Raw genomic sequence first — 23,996 nt, 5'->3', positions numbered from 1 at the left:
ATCGGGAGTAAATGTGTTACGGGAGAAAATGAAAAAAAGGAACATATAGAGTATATTTAATTTTGCTTTTCGGGAAAAACATGACACACGTACATATATCTTCGTTTTAAAGTTTCTCTCAAGTGAGGTAAGTATTTAGACACATTTAGACTTTTATTTACATCGAACAGAGCTGGAAGCAGAATAGGATGATTATCGCTTAAAAAGTAAATAACGCACCATCTCATCGTGTATATATTATGTTATAATTCGTCAAAAATTTAACAGCAATTCGAACATTCAATGCAGATTACATATGTTTTTCGTATTACCTCGCAAATCACAGTAATGATAAAGGTGTCGCATCGTGAATTACAACTTTATATATGTAAATCCGTTTTTTTTTTATTTTTTTTTATTAAATATATTTCGTATCTTAACATCTTAAAATTATCTTTATGGAGCTTAAGAAAATGTAGCAATGTAAGAAACGTGCGTGTGTATTAATAACATCCATTGTTACAACGTATACATATATATGTTTCCCAGCTGTAAAAACGTGTTATTACTTTTGTATCATATTATTTTGCTTGTTTAACGACGCATTGACACTCATGATTTGCGAGGATGGAAATCGGTATAATTAAGCGAAAATCATTATACGCTCATATTGTTCGTTTCTCTCTATCCATCTGTGAATTCGGCGAAATTATATCGATTTCGACCTAAATCTCCAAATATTACAAATACATTAGAAGAAGTTAAGATTAGTACAGCTTACTTCGACGGTTAGATCTTCCATACAGGAAGTAATCACAACACAATAGTTAACAAAATATATCAATGCTATTGTTTTGCTACTAATCTCATTTGGACTAGATTGAGAAATAAAAGTAATTAATGCAACAATCAAATAAAGCCATCCGACGCAAAGTAATCCTTTTGACAAATATAATTGTCCGACAAATAATATTATAATACAATCAGTTGTATCTTCTATATGTATTGCTATATTTATAATATTTATACACGTATCTTTTGCTAACAACATTGACATGGAATACTCGGTTTGCAGAAGTCGTGCGGTTGCTGTGTCAAGTATATCCATATTAAAACTATCTGTATGTTTCTCAACGTTTTGTACATGAATGTTTCTTATCGTTCTGTACAAGAAGTCGTCGGGCATGAAAATATGTATGAACTAATACAACCGGTAAATCGAATCTAGAGTTAAATGTGTATCAATGATCTCGAAGACGTATTTACTTGAATCATAAAAAGTCCTTGCGTTAAATTCGATACTAAAATAAAATTGAAATACTTATTTATAGACGCATCAAATCAAATATACAACATTTACATACAAATAAACAATCATTGAATTTCCGATAATTGAAGGGAACAGAAATTTCATTAATAGAACTAGCATTTAAAATTTAAACGCACCATGCATCTCATGCATGAATGCGTATTTAGAATAATTCTGATATTAAATATATATTTGTACCTATATATTAATCATAAATCAAAGCTGTACTGTGCAAATATCCAACCTTTGATCGATTCGCTTTTACATTACAACACTTATCGAAATTAAGAATTATCGGATTAAAGTTATTTTCCTTTTAAAAACGGGATAACTTTACATTAAATAAAACGTAAAATGCACTTTTCGAGCCTTAAAGAAAAACATTTTACGTTATACTTGCACAATTTTCATTTTTATGCGTGCATTTAAAAAATTATACTTATATAGTATATTTCTTCATCAATCAACTTATTCGGAATCAAAAGATTTAATGAGATATTCTATAAATTGACATTTTCTACATCCTCATTATAAAATGCTACCGCTTTAATTGGAATGTACAAGCAATAATTTTCATTTTTTTCTGCAATAATTTGTACATATAATTTGGAAGAATTATCAGTTTGGAGTTAAATACTAAGTTACAATACACAGAGCGTTCTCTGTCGTATTTAGTCAAGTTAAATAAATAATTTCTTTGTAGCGTAACGATACTCTAGACTTACTCTTTGTTTAACATATAAAAAGCGACTTTGTGACTTAAACGCTTTTGACAAGATATGCTTCATATACGCTATAACACAGTCCTTAAATAAATATTATGAATAATTTGTAATATTGATTTGTGATCGCAAATATCGTATTATTATAAATATTACATTTTAGTCGTAACAGTAACCAATACGAATAATAGTTGATCTCAACAGAAGTATGTGATGTCGAGTACATAAATGCATTTCAAGAAGCATAACATGGCACTTAAGTCAGGTAGACTCTCTTACAAATTCGAACAATATAGAGTAAACAGTATAAATAGCTGTTATGTAGTTCTCTTTTGGCTATAATTCTATCGCACAGCGTTTGATTTTCTTATGCGTTCTAATTTGCATAGTTTATAACATTTATAGCGATGTCATAGGCCCCATCTTTATTATTTATTTTATTTTTACGCCTTACACGAATTTTTAAACATTGCATCATATTTGCATGTTTCGTTATTTCTTGTCTATTAATGAATTTTACACGTTTGTGTATTTATTTATTTTTTCAATTATGAATTGTAGAATTTGTCGAGAATTAATGCATATAAATATTCTTCGAATAGTTGCATTAATGAGAAATATATAGACTTCCAATTATTTTGTTGATAAGAAAATAATTGTAACGACAGTGATCTTGTAGCTTAAGTTACTAGTACAATTAGAAGTATCAGATTTATAAATTTATAATCACTGAATAGTATATACTTTCAAGTTCTAAGTGCGTTTACTTCTTGAAAAAGCAAGTTGAATCATTAGTTGCTATTTATGAATCGCAATATTAAAATTAGATGAAATCAGGAATGAGCAATAAATGTCAGTAAATGAATACGATTCAAGATAAATATTTACAATATGTGTTTAATATAAAGAGTAATTATTTTATAGTTTGGTAAAAAGAAATCTCGATATCAGAGATACAAATAGGATGATGCATAATTGAAATGATTGATTGAAGTAGTATCCCTATGCTGCCCAATTACAAATTAGTTTTCTAATCTGCAATTCTTTTTATATGTCTCTCTCTATTGATCGATAATCATAGTTTATATATTACAATAAAAGTTAAATAAATGATACACAAACTCTTTCGTGCTTATTACATTTAGGCAACAAAGAGTTAATTTAAATCATGAAATTTGTGCATTTTTATCGTTTCATCATTCATAGATATCTTTAAGTAGAGTATAGGTGGGATATGCACACATTCGCAATGCAACAGTCTTTTACGACATATGAAATCGAAACATATGACATCGAAAAATTGTTATTCAGCGATTGCTGTATAATAGAGCTTAGAGAATATGCGAACGTAATCGCCCGTGTATGCATAATTACTGCCGTCCTGGAAAGTCACTTACATGTTTGCGGCAACTCTTTGGTGGCCCAAGGAGTACGTCAGGCATAAGTGATATGGTGTATGTATGTATGTATGTATGCATGTATGTATGTGTGTACAATTAGCTTCTCACGGCTGCTTACAGAACTCTAAACATACTGAAAATTATCCTTCTGCGCGAGCAAAGGTAACTTCTCGATGCTTTGCTTGAGATCGAAACTGTGCAACCAGTCCGAGCTAGGTTTCGCCTTCACTCCGCAAAAGCTGAAGTTACAAAAGTCAGCGGCATTCTGCAGGGCACCGCGATGGAACGGGTTCCCCTGCTTGAAGTGTTTATAACGACCGGCATTCATACGTTCATTCGTTGTCATTCCCAGGACCATGATCTGCAAACACATAAAAAAATATAAAATCATAATCACTCGCAGTAATATATATTCAAAAATTAAAAAAAATTTCCCATTTTTCTTTATATAAATTTTTGTTTATATAAAATATATTAACACATACTACAATTTAAAAAAAATATATATAACACATACTACAGTTTAAAAAAAATATATTAACACATACTACAATTATATAATATCGCCGTACCTGATAACATTGACACGCCAACAAAGTCCCAACCCAGAAAGAATGAAGGGACGTGTTGGCTGCCACCCACATTACCCAAGCATCGCAGGTAGCTGCAGCTACTAGATAGCTGTCCGCGCTATGACCGTTCGTTAAGTTCGACCAACACTCGAATTGCCAATATTGTATACTGGCGGATAAGATAACGATACACAATCCCAGCAAAGACGCCACAAATCCAAGGAAATACTTGTGATTATGTGCACCTGAAAATTGTAGGATGTGTAATAACAACTATTCTGTGTTTAAACCGTCTTATACTTAATTTTCATAAAACATGTGTAACACTTAATAATTTCCAGTAAGACAAAAGGAGTATAAACAGAATAAAATAAATAAGAAAAAATAGTAATCTGGTATCAAAATCTAAATAAACAGATATAGTAAACTGATTATCAGTCAGTAACAAAAAAATTATGTTGATACTAAATAGAGTATTTGTATCCGCTTACCAATACAGTTATTAACCCATGGACAATGATGATCGAATCGCGCTACGCAACGATCACATGTGGAACAATGTTTAGATCTCACGGGTCTTCGGACTAGACAACTACTGCAGAACCATTGCGGCTCGAAACCACCCGACTCAGCCAATTCAATTATCGTCTGCAAATAAAGATACGCGTACATTTGTCATTCGTGTACATAAAATAGTTTTACAATAGTAAAAATGACAAAACATTAGTACATTCAATTTATCCTCCTGAGTAGCCACGATAATTCCGGGATCACCTCGCCAAGACTGCAGGAAGCATATCCAGAGAGGAACGGATCCACCGACTAATAACAACCATAAATACCATGCTGCATGGATACCTAGCCAGAATATCCATGTGACGTATATCCACATCTGAAAAAGTAAAGAGAAAGAATCAGCTATTAACTACATAGATCGACAAGCAGTGAATCGATACCTATATGTACTGATGCAATTGTTCATTAACACATTAAAAATTGTCTAAATAAGATAGATTTGTGGACGATAATATTGATAACTTGTAAGCAATTATTGCACTTCTCTCATACGTGTTATCTTATTAAAATCTTATTCAGATACATATTATTAAACATGTATTATCATGCGTGTAAGCATTTACAAGAACTTCAATTTCTTAATATTATGACTAATATTTTAAGTATTAATTACATCGTTGCACACTGCTAATAATTTTGTTTTATCTATAGTATTATTGTAATATTTAATATTGCGTTGTGACACTATCTTTGAGGCTTATCACCTTATCAACAATGTGTCTTATCACATTTAGCAGCTTATCAGAAACTAATCGTACGTAAACGTTTTTGATTATCTATAATACAATTCGGAATTACACCTACCTTGGTTGCCAAATAAATCGACATTGGCAAAATGAGAAACAGCCGTTCATCGAACACGAAATGGTTCATTAAATACACCACTACATAAAGGGTGATAAAGGCACCTAGTTTTAATAAATAATCCCATCCACTCTGTAGAACCATACCGATCACATAAAACGCTATAAATGGCGTACTGACCATGCAATACCAACGAATTCTCTGCAAGAAAAATACACGATGATGTTACAAGAAGAGCTGAATTCTCTCTTTAAAAAAGTGTATTAACTCTGAAGAAATACACCGATACATATTACGATATACTTATAACACATTATCATTACCTTATCTCTACACCACGTTCTCGTACGACCTTGCTTCTCCTTAATTTCGTGACTGATTTTATGCCCTAACCACGCGGCGCCGATGTGCGGGCCTAACAACGTCATTGGAGTTTCATTTTGAAAATTGGGCAAGTCTAACGAGGCTCCGTGTTGTACCAAGGTGGATATTGCCGTGTTGTTTTTTGCTATAATAGCCCAATGCAGGGCTGTGTTACCGTGCAGATTATCGGTAAGTGAGTGCGACGCACCTAGAGTCAACAACAGTCGTGTTGGATCTAGACTGTAAAAAGGAAAACTTTAAAGTAACCAACATAACGTTATTCTATTGGAAAAACAAGTCGTTTGTAGAACAATAATTCGGTGCTCTGTGTACCTATTGACTTTATAGGCGCTCCACATAAGGGGAGTCATGGCACTTCTATCCGGCATATTTGGATTGACGCCTTTTGCCACCAAATAAGCCACTATGGCCGTGTGGCCAAATTGTGCCGCCAGGTGTATGCAGGAGAAACCTTCGGAATCCCTCAAGGTTGGATCAGCACCTGCCCTCATCAGTATTACAACCGTGGAGAGATGGCCCTGTCTAGAAGCACAATTGAAGACTAATTCTCTTTTTAAGTTCTTTTTTTTAAGTTATCTTATAAATTTACATATAAAAAATGGAGACTAAAAAGCTAAAAAGCTAAAAAAATCATAGGAAGTTTTATGCGTTGCGTAAAATTGTTTATTTTTTAAGTTTTCAATTATTCTTATTGAAATCATAAATTTCACTCAATTAGAATAATATTGACGATTTGTTAAAATACTGACCTCGTAGCCCAATGCAATGGCGTAGAAGCTAATTCACCGCCAACAGCATCGACTGCGGCTCCCTTTGCAATAAGATATTTAACAATATCTTTGCGATTGTTTATAGAAGCCCAATGCAACAATGTCACAGTCTCCGAATCCGGCTGGTTCACGTCGGCACCACCTTCCACCAACTGTGTCACTCGATCCAACGCCCCATACTGCAAATACACTTGGTCATCTTAATCCATATTTTTAGTAATGCAAATTGCATGATTATGAGCTTATTATAAACTTTCGAGTTATAGCATATATGGATCCTCATCTTTTCAAAGTATGAATTTAAGATGTAAATAGATTCTTCACAATTCGGTCACTGAGATTACCTGTGTAGCTCTGACAATATCGAAAGAACTGCAATCTTGGGTGGCAGGTCGCACTGGTTCCTGATGAAGAGTGCTGGGGTCATCGGGCTCACGGGTGCCCTCGCCCTGGCAGGCGGTTTGCATTTGCAGCGCGTACATGCTATAACCAGCACAGGACAAAAACATAAGTGTCTAAAGATTGCATTAGCATAGAAAATATCAATGCAAAAGATATATTAAGTCGAATAAAGTCAAAAACAATATTATACAACTTTGAAGTAATTTATATTTATGTAAATAGTCATCGTTGGTTATTAGTAAACTTTTTTCTGGCATAGCAAAAACTACTCAGTCATAATTAATATTAAACACTGACACAATCCATGCAATTCCTTGTTTTTTTTCTCTTTTCTAATATAATAGCTAATATAAACTTTATTAATTTATTTATTGATAATCTCCTATGTAATAGAAATGGGAAATAAAGTTGATATCTTTTGCTTCCTTTTGTAAAATGCATTCAATGATCAATCGGTTGTCCTTTTATTATTTCTCTTGCAACTAGACAGAAAACCCAAGTTTTCTGCCTGAGGCCTTGACGAATTGAAAAACCGATATCCCTGACTCGTAAATGCTCATTCCCCCATGACGCACAATGTACTAATGTACTATTTCGTATTCGTGTCATTGACTAATGTTGTACGCTGCGGTGTGTATATAAATTACGCTAAATTATACGTGTTCAAGGCTGATTGTAAGATGGGTCATTCTTTTTCCAGCTATATTGTCTATAGTCAATGAATACCTAAGATATGATTAGATCTACATGTTTAGTTGCTTTTAAAATGTACGAAGTATATGTATATATTATACTACATTTATATTTATTAATATATAATGCTTTAGAGAAAGGTAATCAAAAGTCAAGATACTCATGTATAAAAATCTGTTTCTTTTAACTATATTAAGCAAACTAGGCATAAGAATGAGAGGAAAAAGAAGGAAAATGTCTTGTTATATCAGAAAAGTATATATTTGTTCCGCCAATAGTGATTAACAAGAAAAACTCTACCCAAAACCAATGGTCGAACCGTCATGACATTGCCAAACGTTGTCGATTAAAAATAGAGTTTTTCTTGTCTTGTTATATGTTCGTTAATTCGATATACTGTATCTATTCAGATACAAGTCTTAGAGACATTTCAACATTCCTTAAAATTAATTAAAGCTCAAACAATTTTTTAAGTAAAAAAGAAATCAATTTTTATTCACATTTATTTCTTGAATCGTGACGCAAAGACAGATCCAACGATTATGATTTTCTCGTCTTACAGCACTATCCACTTATCTTGATTGTAAAATAATCGGAGTGACAGAACATTTTTATTTATTACACCTGCATATCACAAATCTTTTCTATTTCAGACCGTAAGATAATCCAAAGTAGATAATTAATTACATCAGTATCACACGATAAACAGGAAGCGAGAGCTAATTTTCTTTTCCACTTGAACGATTCAGAACTCCAAACGCAAAATACCCCCGCATTTCTTCGCTCTTGATTTTTTTCGGCGTTCGGAGGTGGACGCGACGCGACTCACCCTCGAAACTCGCCCTCGACACCGACAGCGACACGTTCTTCCGTTCCCAACAGAGGGAAAGGGAGGCGGAGAAACCGGCGGAGAAAAGCACTCGCCATACATTCGCTGATCGATCTTCGGAACGCGCACAAAAATAAATCGCTTTACACATACATACGTACATAGGAGGAATTGGAGGAAACGGCCCGGCTCGGCCCGGCTCACCTTGACGACGGCGTTTATGCGCTGTTAATACGTGATACGCATAGTAGCGGGCGACGGCGGCGGCGACGACGACGACGACGACGACCGGACCCCCGGGGTGCGAGGCGAGGAGTCAGTTTTAAGGGACGAATCGTATCGTGCTTCGTGCTGCACCAGAGAGTGGGGCGCCGGCATATCACACGCGCACACACATATGCACGCACGAAGAAGACCACGGCGGCCGAGCTGCCGGGGTTGACCTTTCGTCAACGACACGACACCCTCCTCGATCGCGGGAAACGTGAATTACGTGAATCGCGCGACTCTTTCCGGTCCGCCGTTAGAGTGACTCGTCCACTCGTCCTCCTCTTCGACGAGTCCAGAGACCGGCGTCTCGAGTACGAGCACTGAACGATCACTTCCCGCTTCAGAAGTGGAACGCCGTGGTGCTGGTGACCACCCGCTCCGTCATCGTCACCGTGTTTTTCACGTTTACGCGACGATGAGCACTTGGGGGCTTGGGCAGGGATATCGACCAAACGCTACGCCGTTCAACCCGTTCGGTCGGCAATATCGGCGATTATTCGGCACAAGAACCGGCGGATAAAGAATATTGTAGAGACATCTGTCGTGTGATGACGGTACGTTTTCGCTGCATTCCGAAATACATCGAAAAGAAGCGTTTGTGTTCGCGAACGCTGGCGAGTGCCCGAGTGGCAAACGCGAAAGCGAGTGCACATCTCGTTGACGCACGTGTGCACGCCTCGTTTGAAATTCGTGGCGGTGAAGTGAGGTTAGGAATATATTAATTTGGAAAATCAGAAAATTCGACACGATTGCGATGGAAATTGAATCCATTAATAAAAATCGTCCTAAAATGAAGTCGAAAGATAAATCTATGATGGCCACGAATAAAGATGAAGCCCAGATACAGATACGTTTTGTAACTAAGCAGCAGAGGTAAGAAATTATTCAATTCTTCTTTCCATCGTCGGCTTAAACAGAGTTTATATTTTAATTTCAACGATTCTAGATATGCAGTACCGGATTATCCCTTATCGATTCATAGCTCGATAGTCACCGACGAATTAAACACTTTGATAAACGAACTTCTGAGAGGTGAGGAAAGATTGATTATGAAAGAACGCCCTGATCACTTTAAAGACCAAATTGATTGTTCACAGAGTCGAATGATGTCCAGGACCAAGTGGAGTTTGATTTCCTGGTTTGCTCACAGTTTCTACGTAGCTCTTTGACAGAACACATCGCTGAGAGAGGAGTTTCTACGGAAGAGGTGATAGATGTGGAGTATGTGGAGAAGCATCCTTCACCAGAGCCAAAGGATTGTCTGGTGCACGACGATTGGGTATCGGCTGTTGCTGTTTGTGGAAAATGGTTGGTTCCTAACTATGAACATTAAAACAACAGACCAATTTTTACAATATGCTTGGCATCTGAAGCGTAACTGGAGTAACAATACCTCGAATGATTCTGTTTAGGATCCTAACTGGTTCTTATGATAATATGCTACATATTTGGACATTGAAAGGCAAACATCAACTTGTAATTCCTGGACATATATCTCCCGTCAGAGCAGTGGCCTGGATATCTCTCAATGACGATAATGCTTCCTTCGTTAGGTAATTTGATAGAAAATAGAGTCAATTTTGTGCCATTGATATATCTATGAATTTCTTGCTCCTATGTAGTCAAGTATAGGTTTACTCAAACCAATATGCAAAAAACATTTTTGAGATACATAGGTGAACCTTCAAGCATATCGCAGTGACAAGTGTTAACAATGATTTTACATTCACACAAATATATAGCGCATCAATGGATCAGACGTGTATGATATGGAGTTGGGATATAACGAGGAATTCTGTGGAATGCGTGCATGTCTGCAAGGGACACAGAAGAAGCATCGAAGCGGTCAGCGTTAATTATGATAAAACATTAATGGCAACCGGCGCCTGGGATAATATGTTATACATATGGTCAACATGTAAGTATGGTAGCATAAGAAATTGAAGATCTTATTTTCTCAGATCTCAATGCATATTATTGAAAAATTAAAATTATGCAATGTTTTTCATAAATTGTAATATATAATTTTCTTATTTTAAAAATATATGATTTTAATGTGAAGAGAGAAAATTAAAAATTATAAAACAACCTGAATATGGATATAATTTGGCAATAGTGAAACGTTAATTATTAAGACAAACATCTCTCTTTCTTTCTTAAGCTGCGCAAGAAGAAGACGATACTGGAGAATCTGCGTCGAAAAGGGCAAGATCGGAATACGCGAGTAAAACGAAGGTATGCAGATTATTGATGATCATCAGTTTAATGTTTAAAATTTTACGAGGAAGAGATCATTTTATACTGATCGTTGGATTTATTTTACGCGCAGACGCCAAAATGTGCGATGAAGGGACACAAGCAGGCGATCAGCGGGATCGTGTGGTCCGACAAAACGGAGATCATCACAGGCTCGTGGGATCATACCATAAAGACTTGGGATACCGAATTAAACGGCATCAAGCAGGAAATTCACGGTGATAAGTGCTTCTTCGACATCGACTACTCGCCACTATCACGTGTTGTGATAGCGGGATCGGCCGATCAACATGTGAGGCTGTATGATCCGAGATCTACAGGTGCTTGAAGTCTCTTGTCGATGTTTTTTTAATTTTTCAATCTTCTTTGACAAAATCAGGGTTACGAATTTTATTGATAAAAGTGAATATTAAATTTTACATTATAAAAATTTATCCTCATCTTCGAATTTCCAATTTATCTAACTTATGACTAATTTGATGTACACTAAGAGAGTACTTCAAACTTCATTAATTTGCTATTATATATTTCAGAAGGTGCAATCGTGAAAGCTAGGTTCACCTCTCACACGCAGTGGGTGTCGTCAGTACGCTGGTCGACTGTGGACGAACATCTCTTCATCTCGGGAGCATATGATAATATCGTCAAGTTCTGGGACACCAGAAGGTTGTTTACAGATTAAAATATCTATCTGGAAAACTGTTCTCAAATGCTCCGTTAAAAGAACACGAGGATTTTGTACAATTTCGTTCGGCTGCACGGTCGATTTAACTTTCAGAATTGTTCTAGAGAGCTAGAACTGCTATCTTAATGTTAAATTATAGATTACTCGAAATTATCTTCAAATTAAAATTACGATCAGATTCAGATATTTATTGCAATCGGAGAATTAAATCGAAATTAAATTGAAAATTAGAGAAATAATAGTATTATCCGAGATTTATGCGAAATTAACTTTTGCTATGCCTTTTCAGCCCCAAGGCACCGCTGTTTGATCTACTGGGACATGATGACAAGGTCCTCAGCTGCGACTGGTCGAATCCTAAACTGATAATGTCTGGTGGTGCGGATAACACACTAAGGATATTCAAATCCAACTACGTAGAGCACTAATTACAAACAAGGTGCGATAGAAATTTGTTATAAAACATTGTGCATAATCGATATCGAAACGATCGGAACTCCTCCTATTTCATAAGATTATGTGCTTGAACTTGTCACATTAGTTAATAATTTTTTAAATTAGAAAATTAATAATAATAATAATAAGAGATTATTATTAGGCAAAAGGGATGTTCCAATCTCTTCTTGTAATGACCATGTAATATTTTTATCTTTTGCGTCTGATAAATTTTTTCTTTGCGTTGAGTGTGCTTTTTATATCGATCTTTGGAAACGAAACTTGCGTGTAGTTACGAATCCATTGAGAAATCGACTATATATTCAATCACATGATAATATCGTACGTGAAGAATATAAAGGCTTGATCGATGGTACAAATAACAACAATTTATCTCTTGTAATAATGAAAAAGAATAAAAGCAAAAATATTAATAAATAAAGGATCTGTTAAAAAAATCGGTTGCTTCTTTTTTTCCTGGATTAGCAGCCGCTCTCTCCTTTCCTCTCTTCCTGAAGTTCTTTCTTCAAGGAGAACCGTGCCAGATGGGTGAAGTAAGAGTCGTGTCGGTCGGCATAAATCCCCAAAAACAGATCGTTTATTGATCAAAAATAAGGGATGATAATCGTGACGAATCCGGGAATTCGCTTTTCCCGCGCATCGCGAATTATTTTATTATTTACCAAACCGTTTCTTCATTACTCGTAAGTAACTCTAAAAAGACCACCGATTCAAGTGCACGCCCCTATAGTAGAGACACACATAGGGTGTTACGCGGTAATAATACAGGAGCAGCGGAGAACGTGCATCCTCTCCGCAATAGCGCACGCACATTTTCTCCCTCTTTTTCTTTCTGTACAAGTGTGTGGCGGTGTGTATGTGTGTGTGTATGTATGTGTTCCTTATAAGCGTGTGCTGTGTGTAAAATAGGCAGATGACGGTTCTTCGACAGTACGCGTTATCTTCTTTTCTTCTTCGAAGTTACGCACACACCTACGTACACACATGCGCACACTCTCTTCCTCTCGTTCGTACACTCTCGTCGGCCCCTCTCTCTCTCTCTCTTTCTCTCGTCGCACGATTGTTTTTTAAATCCTTTTTCCCTTTTTTTTCTTTTTTTTTCATTTGTTTGCTTGTTTATTCTCCGAAGACCCTATCTAAAAAAATCCCCATATTACTATCTTTCTCTCGTTCTCTCTCGCTCTCTCTCACACACAAAGACTAGCGTTTTTTTAAACGATCCAAAATAAACTAAGGGCACTTTTTAGTGGCTTATGCCCCTTGTGTCGTCGACGTCGCGTGTGTTACGTTCTTTATTTTTTTTTTCCTTTACGTTCCTCTTATCTCGAGCTTTTTTCATTCTTTTTTTTTTAATTTTTTAATTTACTTTATTCATGAAAAATCTAATTCTGACTTGTTTCTTGTGTTAAACTTTGTTTTATTACAGCACCTATTCGACTTCCTAAGAGTCTCCCTAGATCTCTTAACTAACTATGACACAACTTGCCTTAACGTCTAAAGATTTTTTTTTTTTCTTCACATTACATGCTAAACGCTTTCTTTTCGCCTCTTGCCTTAAAAGTACTCTCGAAATTCTACAAAATGATCCTCGCGCGCGGATTTAAAAAGAGACCTCAACGTCCGACGACATCGTTCCCCCTTTTATCATCTGTTCTTTTCTCTTTCTCTCTCGTGATCTTGAAAAGATAAGCGGTACGCACGGGGTACGTGTCTCTCGTCTTCCGTCGTAGAATTACATTACAAATTCCGCTCCCTTCGTCGGTTCGTTCGCCGTCGAACACGAAGGACGAGCGGAGTACAAATGCAAAAAAGAAAGGAGGGACGGGGGGCACGGAGATACATCGGGGGAGGAAGAGAAGGATGTGTGGAGGAAGAAACCCAAGATGTCTCGAATAATTACAGCTAAGTCGCTTAACAAACACGTGTAAAACAATGACTTAAAAACTTGGAAAGCTAAGGACTGTACAAGCCGAAGTACAAGACGATGATCTAGTCTCACTTCGGACCTCGCTTTATCGCTAATTCACTCTCTCTCTCTCTCTCTTTCTTTCTATCACACACACATACGCAAGTACACGTATTCGCTTTCACTCTCTTAAGCCGATTTCGACTAATGTTATTTTACTCTTAAAAACATCCTATTTTTTTCGTCTCGCTTCTCGCTCAATCAGTTTCTCGCTCCCTCTCGTCTCCTTTTCTACAATCAGCCTATCAACTATGGTACGCCTAATCTAAAGAGTGTCTACGCGAAAAACTCTAGAGAAAGCTTTACGGAAAGCAGCATTGTCCGCAAGAACGGCAAGAACCGTTTTCCTGCCCGAAACTTGTTGGCGGCCAGGCTGCGGAAGCTCGAGAGCTTCCGCGGCGAGGGGGAGGGTTCGCGTTAGAGGCAAAGAATCGCATAGGAAAAAAAATTCGTATGATTTTTCGCGTCTGACGTCCACGTGATCCAACGTGGGGGCACCCCTCCGAGCGACTAGAGTCGGGAGGAATCGTTTCCGTGCGCTTCTGGTCCTCGGATGGGGGGGCAACTCCTGCCGCGGAAATCCCACGAGCCCCCGCACCCTATCGAGTGCAAGAGCCCATATCCGGCCAGCCCACGCACCCGACCCGCGGTGCGCAGCAAGCAAATAGTTCCTTACTATTTATACAATTATACAAGTAGTTCATATATATGTATATATACATATATATATATACATGTATATATATATATACATACATAGATATATATGAATATGTATATATATTTATCAATATATGAATAGCCAGTCAGTCTTGACGGGTGCGAGGTGCATAGGCTGAACGGTGCCCCACGCCCGTGCCCCCCGTGCCCGCGACAACACACAGAGGGAGGATAGGGGACACGGAGGATGAGAGGCATATTCGTATCCTAACTACTATGTAACTAAACTATTGTTCTACCTATCTACGTCTATTTATAAACTTAGCCGCTTCTTAATCCGATAAAAGATCGCCCCTTTCCTATTATCTCCTAATCCGAGCGAGTGCTCGCTCACTCGTCGCTTAGCCTACGGTTTTTTTTTTAATCATCAAGTTCAACTCTACCTATGCGAAAAACATGTCGCCGCAAGAAAAAAAAAGACGCGTCTCTGCGCGTTCTCTGTACATAATAACTATACTCTCGCTCGCGATCGCTCTTTCTCTCCTTTTCATTCTATCTCTCTTTCTGTTCCGGCTACCCTTTTTTTCCGGATTTACTCTCGTGGAATCTCTTTGCCCGCATCCGGAGATGCTAGACACGCAACAGATTGTGTCCGCCGTTCTCATCCCCTTCTTTCCCTTCTTCATCCCCTGAACCAATCGGCGCAACTATTACTGCTGCTCTGTTATACTCGCTTGTCTCCCTCTTTCCTTTTCTTCGTTTGGTCAGTCACGATAATTACTTTAGTTACTTTTTTTTAGTGTATACAAGTCTCTATTTAGTAAAATTCTCAAAATTTACTATTAAAATCACATGTGGATTTTTTTGTCAGTCAAGTGGTGACAATCTCGCCTTGTGTAACAAATACACAATATGCACTCGCTAATAAGTGCTCCTCTCTCTCTCTCACTCTCTCTTTTTCGCACTTTCCTCTAAGCTTTTCATCTTTCACTCACTTTTCTCTCTCTCGCTCTCTTTCGTACACAATCTCTTTCGCACTCAATCACTCTCCCTTTCACACTTACCCTCCGCATTCTTTTTTTTTTTTACTTTTTACTTTAATGCGTGGACTCAAATCGAGTAATAAAGTCTGTCTCTTAAAAAATAGCGTATTCCGCCTTTCTACTTCCTCGCCTTCGGCCTTTTTTTTCGTCAATTTATCTCTCTCGTTCTCTCTATTTCTCACTCTCACTCTCTCGTCATCATGATGTACCAAAATAAACTAAATATATTATTTACTTCAAGTCTCAACAGTGTAAAAATCTTTCATACGTTTAGATGACGTCAATAATAGTAAATCGTTAATTATAATAATACAGCATCATTATTGTAATATTATAATAATAACTACGCGACTCATCTCTCTCTCTCTCTCTCTCTCTCTCTCTTTCTCTCTCTTCGCTAAAACTCTATCTAATTACCCGCTCGCCTTCTTCACCTTTATCAGTTTCTCGTATGTCGCGCGAGTAGTCTGCAATTCTCGCGTATTTTTGGTAAAAAGCTTTCTTACACTCTCTCTCCCTCTCTATCGCTCCTTCACTCGATTCTCAACTATCAATCCTAAGTCGGACAACGCGAAACTTCGCCGGATGCACGAATAATGACGATAATGGCAATGATGATGATGATAGTGATGGTGATGGTGGTAGATATGGGAGAAGAGACATCCAGAAGAAGGGGAAGAGATGGAGATCTCATTGGGCGCAGGTTGTAACGTGAAGAATAATCAAGACTCAAACGGGGCTCAACACGAAGGTATTTTAATGAATTCAAGTAATATAAGCGTTTACTTTTGCAAATTTCCAAATTCTTGAGAAAATATACTCATCTCGGTAAATATAATTATCCGCGCCGGCGCAAAGACGCTCAGGAAGTTCAATCTTCCTCGATCGAATTTTCCGTTTGATCATTCAGACGAATACTTATTTTATTTACAGCCATCAATTTCGACATCTCGAAAGATGACAGAGTGTCGTCTCGATTACTCTCCCCTCGATCTGTCTGTACGCGCGTGTATCTGTATAGGCGTGTATACGTATACATGTGTACGGTGTAGATCGATGCATCTTTGCGTTTTTACCTTTCGTTTATTCTTTCTCGACAGTATATATATAACGCGTTCCTTCGATAAAATAAATTAATTTACATTCTAGTTTCTCATCATGTAACAAACCTACTTTTCATTTTTTTTTAATCTCTCTCTTTCAGACACATTTTCAATCATTCTTCCTCTCTCTCTCTCTCTCTCTCTCTCCCTCTCTCTCTCTCTTTCTCTCTCTCTCATTATCTCGCATTCCGTTTCTCGACTTGTCGCGATTTGATTTTCCTAGATTTTTTCTTTTTTTCTTTTTATTATTACGGACTGTTTCTGTGCTGTGTGCGTGGATGTCTATTTCATTTTCTCTCATACAGTCCGACAATTCCAATTCGATAATGCATGTAATCACGCGTACAAAATCTATCAAATTGACAACGAAAACAAATGTATAGAGATATTTAACACAAAAACAATTACAGATATATTAATTAGAAAATTAAGATTTGACTCCGCATCTAAATTTAACGATGCGTAAAAATATATTATAACAATTTTCTCCTGCATATATATATCTCTCTCTTTCTCTCTCTCTCTTTCTTTCTCGCTCCCTTTCTTTCATTTAACGGATCTGTGTGAAAAGGCACAATTCTAAAAAAAATATCTGTATTCACTGTACAATTAAAAATTGATATCGATCCGTATTTAACTCGCAATCATCGTAAATATAACACTCTAAAAAGTACTGTTCCATCTTTTTTCCGTCTTTCGTACAATAATTGTACGTAGATCCTGAAAATTGCATTCCTCCCCTTGCTCATTTTAGAAACAAATTTTACCGTCGTATTTATCTTCTCCTAGTTTGTCTCTGAAATTTAATCTATAATAAAAGTTCATTGTCGTTAAAAAAAAACAAAGAAACGCAACGCGATAGAGATGCGCGGTGCCGCTAGAAAAATTTGTGTATTCCCGATTTAAAAATACCTCCGCGTAGCGATGCGCGCATATACCGTGGTGTGGAATGTTTCTGAATGTAAAAGCAGAAAATGAAAAAAGAACTCGAAAAAACACGTGAACTTTGATGAGGGTGCGGTGGTAAATATCTGTTTTGTGTATTTTATGTAACCTGTACGCGAGAGAACGGATGAGGTGAAGTGCGCTATCGCGGAAGATGAATTGTGTTCACGTGCATGTACTCTCAACCGCAGACAAGTATCTTCGCGAGTTTCGCGAACAAACACCTCCTCCTTTTAGTCGTAATTATGAATCTTTGAATCTCTTTTCAAATGGCCTGTTCGTTTTAACTGAACTGTGCAACAAGTTCAGCTAAAACGACGAACAGGCCTAACATTACATCGTCCTGGAAGTAGTGCATCCTCTCTTCTCTTTCACACACATTCTCTCTCTTTCACTCTCTCTCTCTCTCTCTCATTCTTGCTGTATTTATTATTATTTACTATTATTTTCTCGGGAAGAATTCTCCTTTGTATATTTCTGAGCAGTATTACTTTTTCTTCTCCTTTCCTCGTTCTTTATAGTTAACACATTCACAAACACATTCTTCCTCTTTCACTCTCTCTTTCACTCACTCATTAAAATACTTATCCATACTGTCGAGCTCTCGAGATTAGCTTCGATTAGCTTCTGTCATCTGTCCGTAGTAAACATAATACCTAAAGTTACATCATGGAAGCCTATTAGCTTGACACTAAACTGTTCTTCGTAAATAACTTGGTTTTTTTCGTTACTGTCGTGTATGATGTGTCTCTCTATCTTAGTGTATGTATGTGTGTACATGAAAGTGTACGTGTTGTACATCACGTAGCTTTAACGGAGCCATACTAGTATGGAAGCACATGCCATTCCACGCGGATGACACGTGATTGCTCTCGTACTCGTCTTCCTGTACTTCCTTCAATTATATTCTCTCTCACTCTCTCTCTCACTCCCTCTCGCTCGCTCGTTCGTTCTCTCTCACTCTTACGCATTCTCTCAACATTCACTCTGCCTACTCGTTGCAAAATATCATCTACTTTCCTCTATTTACTGTTGGATAAAACGTATAAAAACGCTGGCAAGTCAATTTATCGTGAGGAAGAATCTTATTCGTTACGTAATGTAGTTTTTTTTTTTTTTTTCAAATCTATTCTTCTTAGTGTAATCCGCTCTCGTATCTGTTGCTCTCCTTCATTCTACGCAATCTTCATATGTCAATCAGTAATCCTTTCCTAATTCATGTAACCCTTAGCGCGATCGTACATCTGCAACCGAAAGATCCCTTTATTGTTCGTTTGTCGTCTTATTACGAGCTAAGGGATTTGTATTTCGGCACAGTATTGCATCGTATGGCGTAAAAGGAAGAAAGAATCCTGACCTATTATAAACCGTGGCCTACTTAGGCTGTTGAGCCTGGTACTGCTGGTAGGAATCGTCGGGGGATGCTGCGTTACTCGTTTGCTCCGACTCGCCCAGTGGCATGGTGTGAATAATGCTAGGGGCGGGATAAGTAGTGTAAGGATAGGGATGCGGGCTCGCTATGTACTGAAAAAAAGAAACGAAAAGACGATCAGTTGTCATTTGTTACAATTGACTCGAATTAATCCATCCCAACAACACAAATGTCCGAGAAACGTCGTAAAAACCTAGCTTAACTCTAATGTCTCTATCAACTCCATGGATTTTTAACACATTCAATCTAAATATTCAAGGCATTCTGGATCGTCGAGATTTTTAGATTTAAATCTTTCTATATCGTTGAAACATAGTTTAGACTTCAATCTTTGAGACGTCTTTCTTGGAGATTTATGTCTGGATAGCTGTTAAAAAAATCTAGAGAAAACTTACGGAACCAGTGCCGAGATGCAAGGTAGACATTTGCGTGGTAAGCTGAGGAATCATACTGTACTGCGGATTACTAGGATCAGCCGACGGTATCATCTGTAATGAAGATCGACAGTCCAATGATGAAGCAGAAACGATAATAAGCAAATAATGAAAAAAAAATCCGAAAAATAGAAAAATTCATAACAAAGCTAAGACACAAATTGAACGCGATCTTTCTAAACGGAAAAAGTGCGTATCCAAAAACGTGGTTGATAATTAAATAATTTCGTAGACATACTGATATTTCAATTCAAAAGACTAAGTTTCCAACTAAGACTAAGTTTTAAGATTAAGTTTCCAACAGTCGAAACAACACTAGAATGAATGCCATTGAATTCTATTTTAAAGGAGACAACGCGTTAGTTTGGGTCAAATGTCTTATATTCGAATTTGAATGTTAAATCTACAAAATTTATCGTGTCCAATCACATATGTATGCGAAATTACACTAAGTTCTCGAATTCGAAACTCGATACAAAGGCATTCTCTACCATATATGCAAAGCAATAAAACAAAATGAACGAAAAGTGTATAAAAACTCACGTCAACCTGTTGCATATGTGGCGGGGAAGGGTGCACGAGGTAAGGAGCCACCCAGGGAGTGCCTGGCACACTGTAACCAGGCAATGCCTGACTGTAGTGACGACTGTACTGTGTCAAAGCCGTCGCTGGAAGCATATGAGTCGTAGCAACGCCATTCTGACCAACGCCGCTCGTGTCGTAGTTCAATGTCATATTCTGGAAGGAAACATAAAAATAGTGAAAATTTGCATTGGCACTACCTCAATCGCAAAAAGATTCGCTTATTAAACCTTTTGAGATTTGTTTCTGAAAAGCACGTACCTCTCCGGTTTCTCTCCATATTGTACTCTTAAACAACGATTTCTTTTTGTTTCCACCATCAGCAAACTTAACTAATAATGAATCCTTTGCGCCTGTTAGGACTTTTCCATTAAACATTTGGATGATTTGTTCACACTTCTCCTTTGATTCCATTCTGTAATGCAGTCGCAGAAACACTAGATTACTCGTGTATTCTAATGTATTACAATTTCAAATCAAGAGATGCGGTAGCAATATAATTAAAAATTCATGTCTCGACAAAAGAGTCTGAACGAGGAAGAGTTCCTGGAGTTTAAAATGTTTTTTTTAAATTCAATGATTACTTATCGGGAAGTTACATAAATTCGTATTCGCCGATTCAAAACTCTTTAATTTTATTACGAAGATCGTATTATGTATATAAAATACCCGAAATATAACCGTACATTCGTAAACGTAATCCGCATTGTATTATAACCGACGTTTTTAAATCACACCGTAATGTTAAATAAAGCTGCAACAATATATATGATGCGCTAATTCTTTTTATTCTCTACCGATGAAACGAATTTCGCACGAAGTAAATGCAGCCGTCAGGAAATCAGTGACAATACTATCATAGATTTCGCGAACCTTGCGAATCCAACTCCTTTGCTCTGGCCAGAAGTGTCGCGCAGGATACGGGTAGAGATAACTTGTCCGTACTGAGCGAGTAATGCCTCGACGTCGTTCTCTTTGAAGTTCAGCGGCAGATTGGCGATGTACAGATTGGTGGGGTCCTGCTCCTGTTGCTGGGAAGAGAGTAAAAACACTATGCAATTACATATAACAGGGCGACACAGTGGATATAATGACTTCCAGACAAATCTGAAGCGGATTATCATTTTAACTTCCACGACTGTCGTTTCTATCGCCGCTCTCTCTGTGAGTTTGATCGATCAAAAATGGATGCACAGGCAAGACGAGACGATAATGCACAGACTCGAAACCGATTGAACACGCCGCCTGCGAAATTTGTCCAACTATTTCAATACCATTACTGTATCGTTTATTACTTTCATCGTCGATACAGATTGACGTGGAGTGATACGAACGAATGATAGGAAGAATCTTGCGACAAACGAGTATGCGGCGACCGCGCAATTTCCTCGCTTAGTCTGGAACGTTAAAATGATATTCGCGAGTTTACTGAATGACGATCGAAATAATAATAACATACGGAAATAACATACGAAACAGTAACGAGATGTTTCTAACTGCGATAACGCGGACACGTGCGATAAAAATGAGTTCAAATGCCGGACGCGTGAAAAAAGTATCGATAGCCCCGTCGTAAATAGCACAAACGTAAAAAAAAAAAAACGTTTCTACCAACATTGACACTACGAGGAGACCATTAAGCAGTAATCGCCGTCTAAAAATTTCGAAGAAAAAGTGCAAAAACAGGGAACAAAGACGGGTATCGAAGACCGGTATCGGAACGTGGTACCGACTGGACGCTTATTTAGTCTCAATGTCGGAAGGTCATCATGCTTCATGGCAATTACGTTACCACATTCTTGGTGGCTCTCTAAATTTGCTTGCTTCTAGGGATGCATTCGATTCATCTCTCTCGGCTAGTGTACTTCTACCTCTAAAAATACGGCTCCCCCGACTCTGCGTTTTCCGCGCGCAGAGAGCATGCTAACGCGAACAGGTAATAATTATATTCCATACACATACACATTAATGATACCCGCGTGAGGACTCTAGTCTGTCGAAAGATCGCGTCGGTTTTCTACGATTCCAGGATTTAGAGTCCCCAAGAAGTAGACACGACAGAGATAAGAGCAAGTGGGCGTAGATAAAAATCAGACGTAAAAGTAGTCTGAACGAAGATGTAATAAAAAACGGATAAAGGGATCAAATAGGAACATACAAAAGTATCGAATTGTAATGACATAAAATATACAAATATAAAAAAAGAACATAGATTGTAAAAACTTCTCTACTGCGGTCACCAGCCAAAATATCAGTCAAAACTCTATTAAAGAAGATATTCTATTGGATTTTCTATTTAATTTATATGGAATAATGAAACCAGTATACGTCGCCTGTGCATACACTTCGTCGCGTTTTTTCCCCCGTGAGACGGAATTGGACAAATTTTCCCGTGTATTGTGCACGTGAGGTGAAATTTGATACGAAACGCTTGTTTGTGCAATGTTAATCGTCTCGAATTACCGTGACATTTCGAAATTTCATGACGTATATAACCGATACACACTGTAAATGTATCACAGAACGTCCGCAAAAAAAAAAAAAAAAATTTTAATTAAAAACACGCGGCCAAATTTCTACACATCGGCAGCATAAAAAAAAAGAGAGATAATCGAGAAAAGTACCTACGAATTACATATCTATCTTCACGTTTCTAATGTTATTTACATGTGTCGGAAATCGTCTTCGTCGTTTTTACAAATAACCATTCAAAGCGGTAATAAAGAATAGGGTCAAGTAACATGTGACATTTCATTGGAAACAGAGAGAGAGATAGAGAGAGACAGAGAGAAACAGAGAGAAACAGAGAGAGAAAGAGAGAGGGAGAGGGAGAGAGAAAGAGAAGCATGATAAAGAAAAGCACAGGCATTTTTACATATACATATATATATATAAATATATATGTATACATATATATGTATATACAGTTATATATCATATATGAGTAATGAACGAATGTGGAGGAAGAGAGCAACTCTTGACGAGTATAGTGTCGCACAAAACACATAATATATGTGAAGTATATGGACGTACATATACATGTGTTCATGCTCCGATTTTTTGTATATTATGAGTTCCACAGGAGAGTATAAGGTAAAACAGAACAAAAGAGGATAAGGAGGAGAAACAAGAAAAGAAAAGAAAAGAAACAAAGAGAATGTAGAAAAGAGTAGAAACGTATGCGTGTCTGAAGACTGATGAGATATTATGCACCCTCAAGCATATTTCGAGATCCACCACTTTTGTCAACGAATCAATCAAAAGTATTCTACGATTACTTGAGTATATACTTATACTTTACGACAATTTACTTCAATCTTGCGAATGCATTAAAACAAAAAAACGAATAATGAAAATATCATGATATATAAGCCAAGCTGATGGCATTTAAATATATATGTATACACATATATGTATATACATACATACATACATATATACATATGCACATGGATGTATCCACGTGCGCATATGTATGTGGGCTGTCGCGAAATGAGACAGTTATTAACAAAGCGGAGCTCTTGCTCTTTTTTCAGCAAATGTATGCGGACTCCAAGACCGCCGACTTTCCGTTTTCACTACCAGATTCGTTATCAATCGCACCGTCATTCATTTCGCGACGTCCTGTATATATGATCAGATACAGTAGAAACTCCATTATACCGAATGCCATTTGACCGAATGTCTGATCATTTGAATAGCAAAGGAAAAATATGCGACTGTT

The 23,996-nt window shown here is 37.2% G+C and overlaps 3 protein-coding genes across 5 annotated transcripts in view; 1 reads left to right on the top strand and 2 right to left on the bottom strand.

The window, feature by feature from the left end:
* Positions 1-44: 44 nt before the first annotated feature.
* Hip14 (palmitoyltransferase Hip14) lies at positions 45-9,121 on the bottom strand. Of its 3 annotated transcripts, none has more exons than XM_071707718.1 (10): positions 8,602-9,121; positions 6,861-6,999; positions 6,496-6,695; positions 6,059-6,268; positions 5,686-5,980; positions 5,363-5,563; positions 4,713-4,874; positions 4,474-4,630; positions 3,983-4,227; positions 45-3,771 (listed from the first exon to the last, which is right to left on the bottom strand). In XM_071707718.1, exons 2-10 carry the CDS (start codon positions 6,996-6,998, stop codon positions 3,535-3,537), a joined length of 1,845 nt encoding a protein of 614 aa, XP_071563819.1. In that variant the 5' UTR covers position 6,999; positions 8,602-9,121; the 3' UTR covers positions 45-3,534. The 3 variants fall into 3 exon arrangements, with proteins under 3 accessions (XP_071563819.1, XP_071563818.1, XP_071563820.1); XM_071707717.1 differs by having other exon boundaries at positions 8,645-9,121; XM_071707719.1 differs by having other exon boundaries at positions 5,686-5,965; positions 8,645-9,120.
* Positions 9,122-9,166: 45 nt separating this feature from the next.
* LOC139773330 (ribosome biogenesis protein WDR12 homolog) lies at positions 9,167-12,544 on the top strand. The gene is made up of 9 exons (XM_071707722.1): positions 9,167-9,583; positions 9,657-9,742; positions 9,808-10,018; positions 10,123-10,263; positions 10,453-10,628; positions 10,872-10,945; positions 11,040-11,286; positions 11,500-11,632; positions 11,941-12,544. Exons 1-9 carry the CDS (start codon positions 9,465-9,467, stop codon positions 12,077-12,079), a joined length of 1,326 nt encoding a protein of 441 aa, XP_071563823.1. The 5' UTR covers positions 9,167-9,464; the 3' UTR covers positions 12,080-12,544.
* A 122-nt stretch (positions 12,545-12,666) lies between these two features.
* The window catches only part of Shep (alan shepard), a 36,406-nt gene continuing 25,076 nt past the window's right edge, over positions 12,667-23,996 (bottom strand). The window contains 6 exon segments of the mRNA XM_071707721.1: positions 12,667-19,068; positions 19,182-19,348; positions 19,652-19,744; positions 20,234-20,428; positions 20,534-20,687; positions 21,146-21,303. Coding sequence (XP_071563822.1) covers positions 19,199-19,348; positions 19,652-19,744; positions 20,234-20,428; positions 20,534-20,687; positions 21,146-21,303 — 750 coding nt within the window. The 3' untranslated portion in view covers positions 12,667-19,068; positions 19,182-19,198.

This window comes from Temnothorax nylanderi, unplaced genomic scaffold, assembly GCF_030848795.1.
Source record: "Temnothorax nylanderi isolate EJ_2023f unplaced genomic scaffold, tnyl_v1.0 TNYL_tig0060_pilon, whole genome shotgun sequence".
Lineage (NCBI taxonomy): Eukaryota > Metazoa > Arthropoda > Insecta > Hymenoptera > Formicidae > Temnothorax > Temnothorax nylanderi.
Note: the sequence above shows the minus strand (reverse complement) of the source record. Positions and strands in the feature narration are given on the sequence as shown.